This window comes from Megalopta genalis, chromosome 2 (assembly GCF_051020955.1).
Source record: "Megalopta genalis isolate 19385.01 chromosome 2, iyMegGena1_principal, whole genome shotgun sequence".
In the NCBI taxonomy this organism is placed as follows: domain Eukaryota; kingdom Metazoa; phylum Arthropoda; class Insecta; order Hymenoptera; family Halictidae; genus Megalopta; species Megalopta genalis.
The window spans coordinates 39,308,978-39,324,380 of NC_135014.1; the positions used below are offsets into that span (position 1 = coordinate 39,308,978).

At 30.0% G+C, this 15,403-nt stretch overlaps 3 protein-coding genes across 3 annotated transcripts in view; 2 read left to right on the forward strand and 1 right to left on the reverse strand.

Moving 5' to 3' along the window:
- On the forward strand, nt 1-11,680 carry LOC117219471 (uncharacterized). The gene is made up of 7 exons (XM_033468646.2): nt 1-262; nt 3,720-3,954; nt 7,064-7,205; nt 7,290-7,601; nt 8,947-9,097; nt 9,777-10,051; nt 10,861-11,680. The coding sequence occupies exons 2-7, from the start codon at nt 3,746-3,748 to the stop codon at nt 11,071-11,073; spliced, it is 1,302 nt and encodes a 433-aa protein (XP_033324537.2). The 5' UTR covers nt 1-262; nt 3,720-3,745; the 3' UTR covers nt 11,074-11,680.
- A 566-nt stretch (nt 11,681-12,246) lies between these two features.
- LOC117219415 (dynein light chain Tctex-type protein 2B) lies at nt 12,247-15,264 on the forward strand. The gene is made up of 4 exons (XM_033468567.2): nt 12,247-12,600; nt 13,049-13,182; nt 13,257-13,390; nt 13,679-15,264. The coding sequence occupies exons 1-4, from the start codon at nt 12,392-12,394 to the stop codon at nt 13,724-13,726; spliced, it is 525 nt and encodes a 174-aa protein (XP_033324458.2). The 5' UTR covers nt 12,247-12,391; the 3' UTR covers nt 13,727-15,264.
- LOC117219414 (uncharacterized) overlaps nt 13,826-15,403 on the reverse strand; it is a 28,631-nt gene continuing 27,053 nt past the window's right edge. The window contains exon 11 of the mRNA XM_033468566.2: nt 13,826-14,961. Coding sequence (XP_033324457.2) covers nt 14,827-14,961 — 135 coding nt within the window. The 3' untranslated portion in view covers nt 13,826-14,826. The remainder of the gene's footprint in view (nt 14,962-15,403) is intronic.

The window sequence follows — 15,403 nt, forward strand, 5'->3', positions numbered from 1 at the left end:
GTGTCATTTTAGGATTAGTTTCTTCTGTAGCGCGGACTGTATCTTAAGTTAGTTGTGACGATAATCTATCTCATCGTAGCGTTACCTGTTTTTCAAACTTGCTCCTCGAGGGGACACAAAGAGAAAGTCACGAAGTGTACGAGGGATACTTACTTGCATATCCGAGAAGTTTCGTACATTTATCTTTATTTGATTGCATCGGTGCAGCGCTACTTCCAGTGGAGATAGAAAGCCGATCGACGCCTGCCGAATCCTGTTTCATGTAAATAACGTTTTGTTTTATATACTCTTGTTTTCTACCTCAAGCTACAAACTATCACTGAGATCATTCTTAAACGTTTGTAAATTATCAAGCAGTAGCAAAACTTTTCGACTTCTAGGGAACATTACCGTGAAGTAATGCGGATTTTATGCATTTCTAACAAAACTGTGTAAAAAAAATAAAACACTAAAAAGATGACGAAAATGTAAGAATATCGTTCCACTACTTCTAACTTATCCAAATTGTTAACAATAGGAGTTTAACATTATTTAATTGTTTTTCCTAAACATTATGGGGCATCAATTATTTATGAAAATATTATTTACAATATTACGATTTTGATTTTTCGTGTAGTATTTTCTACTTTATTTACATTAACACCATTTCTAAATTGTAAAAATTCACTGTTTCATTTATTAAATTAGCATGAAATGATAAGATATAGACCAAAGAAAAGAGTTGTTTCGTGTTTCATGATAGAAAAGTGTGATGATGTGTGTAGGATTCTTATAGTTTTGCATTTCGATTCCATATTATTTTATTCAGATTACGAAATTATGCAATAATAAACACTTTCTTGTATATTTAAATCAATGCTCTTATAAGCAAAAAGTTTAGCATTTTACTGTCCTATAGTGCTACATTAATATGCTAAATACGATGAAGTTGTTAGCAGAATCCACATGTGCATATAAATATGATTTATATATGTATCGGTTCATTGATTAATCTAATATAATATTCACTCCTTGTACAATGAGATATGAAATTCGTATTCATTACATTAATTATAATAAAGCTGAATCGTTTTATTCACTCCGAAGTAAAAACATATTATGAAACGAAAATCGAAATTAATTGTTTATTTAGTTCAATAAGCAACTGCTTAATTATTACTGTCACATTACTCTGTTTTCATAAAATTATGTTTATTAAATCATTTTGATATCAGCCATTTCAATAGTCCATGCAGATCTCTTAAAAACGTAAACAAAAGATTAAAGTTAAATTGTGTTACGACTGTTATGACTTGACAGCGGATGTTTATGCACACACACACACACACACACACACACACACACACAAATTCTTGCATTCATAGGACATCCCCTGAAAATACGAAAAAAAACAAACAAAAATTGATTCTTCTTGAATAATGAATTTCCTAAGATTCTAATATAAGAAAAACAATATTAATTTTTGTTAATATGCGCACATTCTTTAATTTTAAAATTTCACAAATGCTATAAATACATGAAAATCTACAGTCTATTTATTATGAATATTTTAATAATAAATTCTATTAGTTTTATTATCCTTTATATGAATTTTATTAAAGTATAGTTATTTTAATATTTGATATTACTTTGCTTTTTGTATAAGTAATTATTGTACTGTGAATATCGTAAATTTATATTAAATATAAATATACAGTATAAAAATCACTGCAAAGTTTTTTTATACAGTTTGACAGATTTGAATCTTGCTTCAAACTTATTTTTCATACCGTAGTATAAACATATGTAGTAAGTAACAACATTCAACTTGAAGTGGCGAACGATTTGACATTTTTCAAGAACTTCATGTTAAAACATTTACACAAAATATTCGTTAGCAAGTTGGACAAATTTCAAGAATAGTTTTACTTTATTGATTAAAATTCATAGGAGCACGTTATTATCAATTTTTCTTTTATTTTTATAAACAGTCTACGCCCGGTTATATCCCATATATCCGAGATTTTTTGAAAATATCCCACACAATCTAGAAATCACAATTCGGCTTATATATTTATATTTGAAATGTACGTTTTGAAATAACAATTAAAAACAGCAATTTCGATACTCTTGATTTTGTCTTTCTTATCACATAGGATCATCATTTTGGCTCACTAATTGCTGAACACCCTATATATAGGATGTTACAATACACCCTAGGATATAGTGTAAAAAGTTAGTTACCGGAAAAGTTGCATTCTTATGATGACCTAACGTAACACACACACACACACACACACACACACACACACACACACACACACACACACAATTCTTCATTCATATCTTAAATTGCCTACCTAATAAAGAATTCCTTTATATTGTAAATTTCTTATATGGAAAAGAAATAGATTACATCATTTTCACAATGTCATCAGCATTCCTTAAATGTGATAGTCTGACCTTATATGTATACAGATAAAGATGAATAATACCATTCTTAATTACTTTCTTTCCAAAACCAACATCAACTGCTGTTACTGATAGACAAAGTAATGTGTATATGTCGCATTTAATAATTACTACACCCAACACAGAATTGTAAAAGACAAAATCATGTCACGTAATTATCTTATCATTTTACCGTAAAATGATGCTTTCGACTGTACATATGTACATAGCTCCTTATTAGTGGATCAAAACATAGAAGTAACTTTCCAATCTACTCCTACGTTGATGCAGGTGTAAAAATGAATCACAAGACTAACTTCTCATTTAGAAAGGTCGGTGAGCTTATGGTGTACGCAGGATCCATTTGAATCCACAATATTTGTACTGCATGTATAAAATAGAAACCTATCTTTACGTACGCGATTGTTATTACGTTTTATTTATATAATTTTCGTATTTATGGTGAAATTAGGTAAAATATTAATAAATATTAATTACGGTTGTAATTAATTTATATAATTAAAGTATAGATATGTTTGTACATTACATTGCACAATTTACAGTAGATAAATATGAATTGATCACATTACATAAATCGTACGAGAGTCAATTCTTTGCGAAGAAATTTAAGAAATCAGTTTTAACTTTATACTGCAAATTTTTATTAAAATAATTTAATTAAAATACAACTGAACTGCAGATTTTAGATAACGTATAATCTAAAACAATAAAAGGATGAAAAGATTTTAAGAATATTATTATTTATTGCCCTTTTAGTGAAACATAATTTTCCTTACACATTTTCTCGTGTCAAGAAAAAGCAATGGCGATATTTTAGGTGAAAATCTTAGGTGCCAATCAAAATAATTAAAGAAGAAAAGGAAAGATCTACAAGATCATTCAATGCTAGGAAGCGTATTGTATTTCCATTATTTGAAATAAAAATGTATGCAACGAAAAGAATTTTTATTGAAAATAAAGTTTCATTTTAATAAAATTGGTATTTTATTGAAAAATTGTGGAATGATGTTTAATATTACTAGCCTAGAACTTTATGATCATGTTCATATAATATGATTCGATTCGAAATAGTGTAGTAGTGTAGTAGAACCAGAAATTACTGAAATTTAGTTGATATAAATGGAGTTCATATAAATGGAGTTCTAGTGTATAAATACATAAATAGATTACTTTATTTGTTAAAGTTTTATGAGTGTTTATTCGGTCTTAAATGTAAGCGTTAACTGTAACAGTGACATAAAAAAATACATCAGTTTTTGTTTCAACAGATTTCAAGAAATTTTTCGTAGTAAACATGCCAAGTAGCAAGACTAGAATCGCTATAATCGGCGGTGGAGTTGCCGGATTGGTGGTAGCTCGCCACACAGTTACCAAGTTGGACACTTACAGTCTCACTTTATTTGAGCAAACTGATCAAATCGGTGGAACATGGGTATACACCGACGAAATCGACGTTGACAAACACGGATTGCCAATTCATAGTAGCATGTATAAAAACCTGAGGTTAGTAGCCACCCAATAATTGCATTCATATAAAATTGATTACATATATTATACGTGTATTATAATTAAATCGATAAACGATGGGGAAATACTGTGTTGCATTAATTCTAGTACTATTAAGTCATAAACGCGACTAATGTACACTGTTCTATAACAATGACAAGATTATAATTATCTAAACTTTCTATTAGAATATAATATATGATAATATAATAATATAATAATTTATTATATTAAAATATTATTTTGTAATAGAAATAAAGAAATTTATTAACAATTTTTTACAATATCAGGGATTATAAAAAGATAAATCAGAAACCAATCATTTTCGCAGCTTTAGTAGTTCTGGTGTTAAATAGCTGATTATAACATATGGAAACGAACGTGCTGATCTGTTTTTATGCAAGAAATTATTCTATTATTATTATTATTATTATTATTATTATTATTTTGTTTTTATGTTGCAATATTCGACGCAAATCTTGTAGGAACATAATTTATAAAATGTTGCGCAAAGGCAAGGTGCAGTGAGAGGCAGTTTAAAACCTGATTGAAATTATTTTAACGCAGTTTCCCCAACCTCTGATTAGCCGAGCAATTTCGCCAAATTGCAATTAAATGACTTTCATGATACAGCATCTAGTTGAAAAAAGTTCGTCAAGTAGAAACTACATAGAGAATGTAAAATATATAGTTTGATAATGAACACGTTAAAGTATCCTAAAACGAAATGTATCATGGCGAATGCTACTTTATTTATAGCTTATTATTCGAATGATTGAAACGAAAATGATTCACATTAGATACTATTGTACAATAAATATAGTGACTACTCACTTTATGTGAAAATATAATCAGTTGTCCATTTCAAACATTTCGTTATTCAAACATTGCATCAACTTACTAGTTTGTTTAATCACGATTCTGCAGAATTAATAACTGATTAATTCAATCATTCGCGTTTTCAAACGGTAATTTATTTCTCTAATTACAGATTTTAACTTAGAAAATGCGTTGAATAAATTTAGTTTAATAAATGTAACAAGAATAAATAGAGAAACACTTAATACTAAATGGAGTTATATAAATACATTTACCTTGAATATTTAAGGAATCGTTATTGAAAAAATATTAGTTTGAATGTTTAGATTAATTTGTTTATATACTTGCTTTTTTTAAATTAGATTACATACACTAAGTTTACTCAATTTCAAGAACTATTTGTTACTTACATTACCTTATTCCTTAGTTTTGTTACTCGTTTCTTCATTTAGAACAATAATGTTGTAATGCTCGATAAAATCATACTATAATAAAAGCCGACGTGAGTTTGTACAATTATACTTATCTGTAACTCTAAAAGCAGTATTTACAACGACGATGCACTTATTGGACGGTTCAGTGATTCAGATGGATCATTACGCATATAATTTTATCCGTGTTACTGCAACTAATGATAAAACTGACGATTATACCGTTAGATCTTGCGTAAGAAAATAAACCTAATTACAAAAATACTAATGTAATCACATTATCTACAGTAATTAAGTTACATGTTTAGCAATACTTTAATGATAAAACTTAAAAAGCGTCCGAAATAAAAATAAGCTTTTTCACTGTATTTGGAGTATTTTTTGTTTACTTCTGTTTAATGCATTCCATGCGTCAATACTTGCAAGAATCATAAACGTAAAATTATTTCACATCCTTGATTAATTAAGCTTTTGCTTGTCCATTTCTCACAATTGTATTTGACACGTCAACATTTGCAAAAAATATAGACATAAAATTATTTTATATCCTTAAGTAAACTTAAGGACAAAATAAGTAGAAACCAACGTAAATGACATTGTTATTTTCAGCAATATAGTAAAAAGTTTAATATTTTAAATGTCATATATAATGTTTATCATTAAAGTTTAATGAAAATTATCAGTAAATAGTATAAGATATTATTTGATGGGATACTAAATAACTAAAATCAATATTATTCGATCGCTTATTACCTCAATGAAATGAAATAATTGCATCTCAGCAACGTTTATGCGATGTTTCTAGTTAGAAAAAATTCTCAACTATATTACACTGTAATAAACGCGTTTCATAAGTCAGTTTATTTCCAATGTACAAAACGGGAAAATATTTTCGTAGATTCGTATTGCGAATGCGTAAACACCTTTCACAATTTTCTTATTTATCGTCGATGAAGACAATAGCCCTTGAAACATTTTAGTTGTTACGTCATTCGTATGGTAGTTTTCTAATGGTAGTAGTATTCTAATTTGTCCAGTCTATCGTGATAAACTCCGCTGACACGCGATACACTGTTTGACACAAGCACAACAGAACCGTTTCAATCGTTCTGTCAGTTCGATTCGAGAATATAAAGAAAACTGATATGCACAATTAACAAATCAATGAAACAATAAAGTGCATATATAAAACGGCGCATGGGAACGTCTTTTATGAATACATTAAATGAATATATTAAAGTAACCAGACTCAAGCAATTTCACGGATAATATACCGCCTAGTTCACAATTTCACTTTAATTTTAACTCTGTAATTTATAAATAGATACAGCTAAAGTAACTATCATCCGCACAATCTAATAACAAGAATTAACGATGAGAGCGTGACGAATATAGCATATGGTTATCTTTTTATAAACGTACTTTCTTCCATTGCGGTAAAAGTATTGTACTTTTTCTTTTTATCTTACTCCACAATAAAAATAATAATTGCTTTTAATTTTAGGAAATTACTATTGCAATAACTTTTGTTCCTAATATAAGTTCATAGTAACATAAAAATTAAAGATTTATAGGTCCTATTATTCACATAATAGGATCTACAAAGGATCATTATAATACTGTTCAAAGTTATTAAGCTTGTTATATAGAAAGCTATAATAATATTACAAAAATACAAAAGAAAGTAAAAATTTAGTAATTAAAAATAAGCAAATTCAATAAATCCATCGAAAATAAGGTGGTCGTTAAAAAAGTTGTACAAGCCAAAGTTGTACGATTTAGGTCATTGTAGCCCCGAAAAACGATAAAAGGGTTAAACATCTCTGAGCCATGCTTAATTGATTATGGCATTGCAGAACAAACCTTCCGCGTGAAATAATGCAGATACCCGATTTTCCAATGAAGTATCAGGAAGGTTCGTCGTTCGTTCATCATTCTGTGATTCGAGAGTACCTGGGCGATTATGCGAAACACTTTAATCTGCATCCTTACATAAAGGTATAAGTCGATTTCGTCTCACCTTTCCCTCTTAAGTTTTCCGAACTCGGAGTATGACTATAAAATAACAGTCGACTCTTTCAGTTGAATACCCTTGTGAAACACGTGAAGCCAGGAACCCAGCGAAACGGGCAAACGATATGGATGATCACTTATAAGGATTTGCTGACGAATGTGGAGACCACGAAAACATTTGATGCCGTGGTCGTGTGCAATGGTCATTACACAGTGGGTTACATTCCGCGTATCCCAGGCATCGAAACGTTTCCCGGAGGGCAAATACACAGCCACCAGTATAGATTACCGGAACTATACGCCAGGAAAACTGTTTGCATCCTCGGCGCATCTTGGTCTGGCATCGACATTGCCATGGAAGTCTCACAATACGCGGAAAAGGTATCAAAGCAGCCTTCGTTGTTCTGAACTATTATATTTTCCATTAGTGTTACGCTACATAAACTCTCCGACAATAATAAAGGAACAATCGAATTAGACGAAAACAATGCCTTTTATTGTTTGTGCCGGAAATGAGTGAAACAAAATTCAAGAGATGGATTCTTTTTAATCTATTTTTAACCGAATCATTTAATGTTGAAGTCTTTTTTGTTTCTCAAACTTTTTTTCGTTGATCTATTATATATTTTTCGCCTTCCTATTTCCCATTAGTGTTTCGGTTCATAAACTAGCCGATAGTAATAAAGAAACAATGGAATTTCTTTTATTCTTTGCGTCGGAAATGAGATAAAGAGAATTATAGGAAAGTATTCTTTTCGAACTATTTTTAACCAAATCATTTAATGTTTCCTATTATTTGTTTCTGAAACTTGTTTTTGTCAATGTATAATATTATACATGTTTCATCTTCGTATCTATTAACGTTCATCTCTGTTTTTTTAACCACGCTAATTATTTATGATTATAATATGTAACATGTGTCATATATTATACTAAATGATCTTCTCGAATGGAAATATTTAAGTCTCCCTACTATTTATGGCTGTGCAAAAATCTTTTCAGGTGCTCAGGACATTTATTGATAGAACACATGTTTTCTTACAAAACGTTTTTTACGAAATTTGAAATTCGTAATTTTTCTTTTACATGATGTTCTCCATATCCACGTGTTACTATTATATCTACACATATCTATACATGTTCTTTGCTGCGCAATACAGACTCTATGACCTCTGTACTATGTACCTCTTGTGATCTTGAACGAAGATATGAATGAAACGTATAAAACGAGGTCTTAATTGTCAACACTGATACACAAAACTGTATAAACGTTGTTTTTGAATTTATCTTTGAAGACAATTATTTGGAGGGCAGAAACAAGTCTGAAAAAATGTCTTTTTTACAAATACATTCATTAGCGATATCCCATACATTCATTAGAGATATCTGAATTTTTATTTTCAGATTTCTATTCAGATTTCTATTCGAATACACAGATAAGTACAGTAAATTCTCTCTAATTTTCCTTCAGCTTGTAAACAAAAATGGACAATTTGGGAAGAGAAGATACGATTATTCGAGCCTTGCACCTCGTTTTTATAATTGTTGACAATCGGCAATTATAAAAATGAGCCGCGAGGCTAATCGTACCTCTTCTTCTCACATTGTCCATTTTTGTTTACTAGCTAAAGAAAAATTGGAGAGAATTTACTGTATAGGTGCATCGAATATAAGATCATCAGTTACGTAACTTCTTTAACATGGTCGTCTATGCATTCGGTTGTAGGTGTACTTAAGTCACAATTTACCGGAGCCGGTGGATTCGAACGTATTGAAAAACGTGGAAGAAAAACCTGGGGTTCAATCTATTCAAGGAAAGAAATTCACTTTCAGCGACGGCTCCACGGCTGAAGTAGACAACTTCATATATTGCACCGGTAAAACAACTTAATCTTTGTACACACGTATAAACAACCGAGGTATCGTAAATCAATAATACATACGTAAACAAATGTTGTCAGGAAGCTGTTGAGTTATCTTCAGACCTAGACCACCTTTTTGAAGTACAGCTCAGTCATTTAGGAGTCTGTGAATAGATTTCCGGAAAATAAAGTATATGAATTCCGGAAATAAGTAGTAGAACATGAACACAAGAAATCAAAATCAACTGTTACTAAAAAATTTTTAATTTTTAATTTTTGATAATTTTGTATTTTCTTTTGTTTCTTTTTTTATATCCTTTTTAATCTAATTCTTAGGAAGCACCCGTATAACAAATTAAAGACTGTGTCTTCATACCGAAAAAACTTGCTCGCGGTTAGAGGGTTACTTAAATTACTTTGATTTTGCAACAATTTTAGAGGTTGATTTTCGTCATTCTACGTGTTAAACAAATGTAATCTTATCATTGTTATAAAATAATATACATTAATAGTGTTTAGAGCTCGACAGTTTACTGTTAAGTTTTCCAGCGATTTAACTTCATATGTTCAGTCAATTTTTGATTGTCAATATTAGAGCGCCGGGTAATTACAAATTGTTTAAATTTACGGTAGGAGCGTGGTCCTTATCATTAACTGTTTCATTAATATTTTCGATCACATGGTTCCCTTGCAGGGTATAAGTTCACGTATCCCTTTATGTCAGCTAAAGTTGAGATGCGTACAGATGATAATCACGTTGAGCCGATATATAAACATTTAGTCCACATGGATTACCAAAATTTATTCGTGATGGGACTACCAGGTATTGTGATACCATTCCCGATGTTCCATCTGCAGGCTCAGTACATCCTTGCTATTCTAGAAGGCCACGTTCGTTTACCTTCTCCAGAACAAATGCGCGTGGAATACGATACTGAGAAAACAGCCTTGCTTAATCAAGGAATACCTGTACGTACACAAATTTTTGAAGATTTTTAGAATTATTTATAATTTTATTTATCAATTTTTTCAATATATTTTGTAAAGTATTTCTTCTAGTCACGTTCATCTTTCTATGGATCTTAATAAAACATGTGATAGAGTTGTGAGAGAACCCGAAAATATCGGGTCGGGTCGGAATGGGAATTTTTTTTCGGTTTCCGAAGCTTTCGGGATTTGCAGAAGAATCGGGATTCTCGAAAAAGTTGGGATTCGTTTTAGATTTAGTTTTATATTCACAAACTAAAATCTTGAACATTATTAAGAATCCTGATTTTTTTGGGTATGCCCGTCTCGACCCGATCCGACCTCTTTCCAACCCGTCCTGACCATCGGGTTCCCAAAATTTTCTGGTTCTCGCACATCTCCAGTGATAATTCAAATTCATTGTCAGGCACTAGATAGTCAAACAACAAAATTTATAATCGGGGTCCAATGAACCCTACTCCACTGTCTATTTTTCATTTATGATAAAAATAAGTAACAGAGACATAGAACAGTAGAAAGACTAAAGGAATGTGAAAATTAAGTTGATAATAAAAACACATACGATCAGTCAGTTGCAAATTTAAAAAAAGCATCAAAATAAACCATAATAATTTATTTATTTATGTATATTCTTCTTTTTTGTGTTTTCTATTCTCTTTTTATGTATTCATTTATCTACTATCTTTGTTCAACTTAACTTGTATCACTTTTAAGATCAATAGATTTACTACCCATATACGATAAATAATTATAATAATAATATTAAAGCGATGGTTTTTTTACTTGTTCAGTTACGACATATCACCAAGCTGAAGGAAAGGCAATGGGCATATTACGATGAAATTGCTGCCAGTGTGAACGTCCCAAGTATGCCGCCAGTAATTAGGAAAATCTACGATCATTGCAATCTGATGCGCGAAAAAGACTTTACCACTTACAAAAAGCTACAATATCGTATCATTGACGATGAGAATTTTGTAGTGTGTTGTTGTAAACCTTGTTAGGGCTTAAAGGCGAATATTCAAAGAAAATTGATTTGAAAAGCGACAATCGGAGTCGAAGTTACCAGAACTCCGTCAATGTTACGCATTCCATTACATATGTATAATGATTACTTTCAGTGTCTGCGTGCATAGCTATTGACGTTAGCACTGACACATTTTGAAGATTGTATCTATGCCAGCGTTCTTGTTCTCTACTTGTATGAAACGTACATGTTCAGATGAAAAATTGCGTTAACTGGTTTCAGCTGCGGAACGTGCCACAGCAATCAACGATTATGAATAAATATTTATTCTATGCGTTTCCAACATCATCTGGAATGATTTTAAAGGAAATGATGTTGGAAGAATTATGAGAAAGAATATAATATACCCACTTGCAGCTTTTCAGAACGTACGCTATATTTTAAATGTTACTTCAAATGCAAACTTCTATGGAGAAGTATTTTTATAAAATATGCAACTAACATTTGGAATTAAAGTAGTACGTCCATCTGCGAGACAAGTGGCACTGCATAAGAATTATTTAAACTTCTATGCAATTGAAATTGTTATCAATTATAATGCAAATTGTAATGCTTAAAAAGTAAAATAAAGTTATAAATAATTACGTCAATTTTCCTTTCTCAGGGACCTAAACATTATGCTTTTTAATCGTTTAAGTGTTGACTGTAACGAGAAAGTATAGTTGAAAGAATTTTTACTTTTTATATTAGTTTTATTACATTCAGATTAGATTATTTACATTTAAACACAAATATTTAAGAAAATATAGATTACATGGAACATTTAAATTATATATTTTTTAAACTAATTCAGATATTAAAAATTTGGTTGTATAGGTAGATTCCTTATTAATGAACACAAAACTCGGTCACTGAAAGTATTCCTTTAGCTCTAATAGTTTCCGAGATATTCTACTAAATATGATTCATAACCCAAAATTCGTGGCTGTTCCATTCCTTCGATACAAATAATTTAAGATTTAATCTAAAAATAATTTAAATAAAATAAAATAATTTAATTTAAAGATTTATCAAAATCCGTGCGTATCACTTCAGTAAGTTCCTTTGAGTAGAAGTGAATTTAAATTTTGCCGCGTTCCATTAGGAGTCCGCGCATTAAGTTTCTGCAAGCTCTCTGGTCGCAGTGCCCTCCGTGAGCGAAATTAGTAGTAAAAATTGTTTTGCCCTGATTGGCTGACGAATGTATTATTCATTTTGAAGTCACCGCATCATTGTTTATGTATGGATGCAATTTGACAGATGGTATAACCTAAGCTAATTGAAAAGACCGGGTAATCGTCTGTAAATTATAGTAAATGGAGGAAGAAAGAGATGAAGATCTTGAATCAGTTGCACCAGAAAAGACCAAAACTGACACCGAAGAGAAGGATGAATCTAAATCACAGATAGTAAAAATAGAAGAAACACAGGAAAGTCAAGTTAACTTGGAAATTCTTGAAGCTGCAGAATCAGAAGAACCTGCTGAACAACCGGTTTATCAAATACGTCCTCAACTGCACGAGAAGTACTTTTATTTATTCGAATAATCCAAAACATATTTTTGTTTTTGCCATCGAATTTTTTGCTCCATTTCTTTTCTAAACAAATAATATTATATTATATTTACATATTTACAAAAGGGTTATATAAATACAATATTAAATGTTTAAGAAACACTATAATAACAAGCTTGAGCACTCATATAAACATTATTATAGTATAAAAAATTATTTCTATGTTTAACTCTTTGACCGCAGCATGTTATAATTTGAAATATAGCAAGTATTGCTATTCACTGTCAAGTTATGGCTGCTACAAAAATTTGACTTGTTAAGAGCAGAAAAGTATCGAAACATTTTTGAATATTAAAAAACCTTAGATTCGATATATCGATTGAAATTGATTTAAGACTTGTGTAGTTAAAGAGTTAATAATCACGATACAACTATGTAGAACAAAAATGTTTTACGCAGGTTTAAACCACTGAGAGCTAAAGAAGTTATACATAATATATTGTTCGATCAGCTTTCCACAAAAGTATATGATGCTCAAGAAGCTATTCAATGGACTAAAGACATAGCTGATATAATCAGAGAAAAAGTAAAAGGTGAAATTCTCTTTTTGAAGCAAATGCACTAGGTTAATAATCCATTACACAAATGATCTTTTGCGTACTTTTAGAATTGAACTTCAAACGTTACAAATATCTTGTAAATGTGGTTTTGGGTGAGCAGCATGGTGCTGGGGTAAAAATGGGTACAAGGTGTATCTGGGATGCAGAGGCTGATGCATATGCTTATGATAGTTTTGTAAATGTAAGGAACATTACAATATTTAATCCTTTAATTTATTGCACAGATTAATATAAATCTCAAAGAGCATAGCATATTGCACTTCTTAGATTTAATTTTATTATATTATTTAAAAGTTCTGAACATGATAGTAATCAGGCTATGGTTCTATCACAATAAATATATAAAACCAAACAAATATAAAATATAAAACCAAATAATTTGATAAATCACATAAAATACAATGAAACATTTCATAGCATGTGTAATGTATTTGTTAGGATTTGATACAAAGCAATCAATTTTTTTCAGGATACAATATTCTGTGTTGCCACTGTGTACGCTGTATATTTTTATTAAAAAGATGATATATTTTTCCCAAGTCAATGCGATAACTTATTATTAAGAACAGTATTACAGATGACAGAGAACAAAGGGAAAATAAATATGCAATCACGCTTCTAAGAAGAGGAAATTGCTTTATTAAAGTAGAAGCTATTCTTATTACTTGATAATACGTGTTTCGACATGGCACAATTTTTGACACATATTTAAAGATACTGTTTGTATATACATATACTTATGCTCACAACAAAAGTACATTGATTTCGTGTGTCTTTCGTTCACTACAATTATTATAGCACCATAATTCACAGTATTATTATATGGCATATTTTTAAGCCACAAGGGAAACTTAATGCTACTACTATATCATGTTTCTAAATTCATTTATGTTAAGATTATTTTAAACTACAATGTGTTGTGCTAAAGTTACTGTATTATGATTTATTTACTTTATATGTGGTATGTAGTATGTTGATATAGTATAAAAACTCAAAATTAAAAATGATGCAATAATTTCGTTCGAGTAGTAAAGAAATTCAACGTAGAATATTTTTAACATTATTATGATACAAAATTATATAAATAATAAATTATTTGTTAAACGATAGCCCTATCGTGTGGCCACATATATTTTTTGAAATATGTGAAAAAAGTGGTAAGTTTCCGCAAATTTCGTAACATATAACTAAAACAAAGTGTAAATAAACGTGATGATAGTAAAGACTAAACGGTTTTTTATGATGACGAAGAAAAAAATAAATAAATTTCTTATTTACGGTAAATATAACAAAATGAAACAGTAATTAGATCAGTATTTTACATTATTGATTAAAACGATAACACTTAGACGACTGCATATTGTCGCACACAATTCTTTTACTTACTTTCAATTAGAGAAACATTTTCAGAAACTGTTTCTTAAGACATATAATTTATGATTTATATCGAAAATATTGTGTTTATAACAATTTTAATTTTTGCTTACAAATTCCTCTCTTTTTTTCTTTGCATTTGCAATTTGACTTTCACGTTATGCGAATAATGGAAGATTAATAATTTGAGGTACAATTTCGAATCTGTAAACCTAACGTATATATATCGATATATTAAATAAACTACATAACTGAACACGGCATGGCACAACAAAGGGGAAGACACACAGGGACCACAGCAGCGCCGCTTTTGGATTGCGATTTGCTCTTACTTGACGCTTCGTATTCGTATTTTCCCTTAGATTTTGCCCAGCCACCCTGTAAATAAACAATTTATTATATTTTTATTCGAATTTTTCCGAAAATTCAAGATTATTTCATCATTTTTAAGTATAAGGAATTTTGTGAATTTTATTGAAAATACTTTATGAATTTACTGCATGAATAAAATATTATTTGGTTGTATTTTAAATGATGTGTAGAGTAGAGTATCTAATATCCCAGGATGCTTACTGAATTCTTAATGTTAGTTGAAAAATGTAAATAGATTTTTGTAAGTAGAAAATTTGGCATGTAAATGAATAAAAAATGCAGCATAATCATGTTGAAGACTTCTCTAAATATTGTTCACTTGTTTTCAGTAGATTTATTAACTCTAGGATGCTTAAATTATTAGAAACTTTAAGGTCTGCTTAAGAGAGTCTCATTTTGTATCCATGAAAGAAAAAGTTAAATAATATATTTAGATACTTGCAAAAAT

Excerpts from the sequence above, each read along its gene's own strand:
- LOC117219415 (XM_033468567.2), top strand. The coding sequence starts at position 12,392 with ATGGAGGAAGAAAGAGATGAAGATCTTGAATCAGTTGCACCAGAAAAG. Across the intron at positions 12,601-13,048 it reads CGTCCTCAACTGCACGAGAA|GTTTAAACCACTGAGAGCTA; the intron begins GTACTTTTATTT and ends TGTTTTACGCAG. Across the intron at positions 13,391-13,678 it reads CTTATGATAGTTTTGTAAAT|GATACAATATTCTGTGTTGC; the intron begins GTAAGGAACATT and ends AATTTTTTTCAG.
- LOC117219471 (XM_033468646.2), top strand. The coding sequence starts at position 3,746 with ATGCCAAGTAGCAAGACTAGAATCGCTATAATCGGCGGTGGAGTTGCC. Across the intron at positions 9,098-9,776 it reads CAACTTCATATATTGCACCG|GGTATAAGTTCACGTATCCC; the intron begins GTAAAACAACTT and ends GTTCCCTTGCAG. Across the intron at positions 10,052-10,860 it reads TGCTTAATCAAGGAATACCT|TTACGACATATCACCAAGCT; the intron begins GTACGTACACAA and ends TTACTTGTTCAG.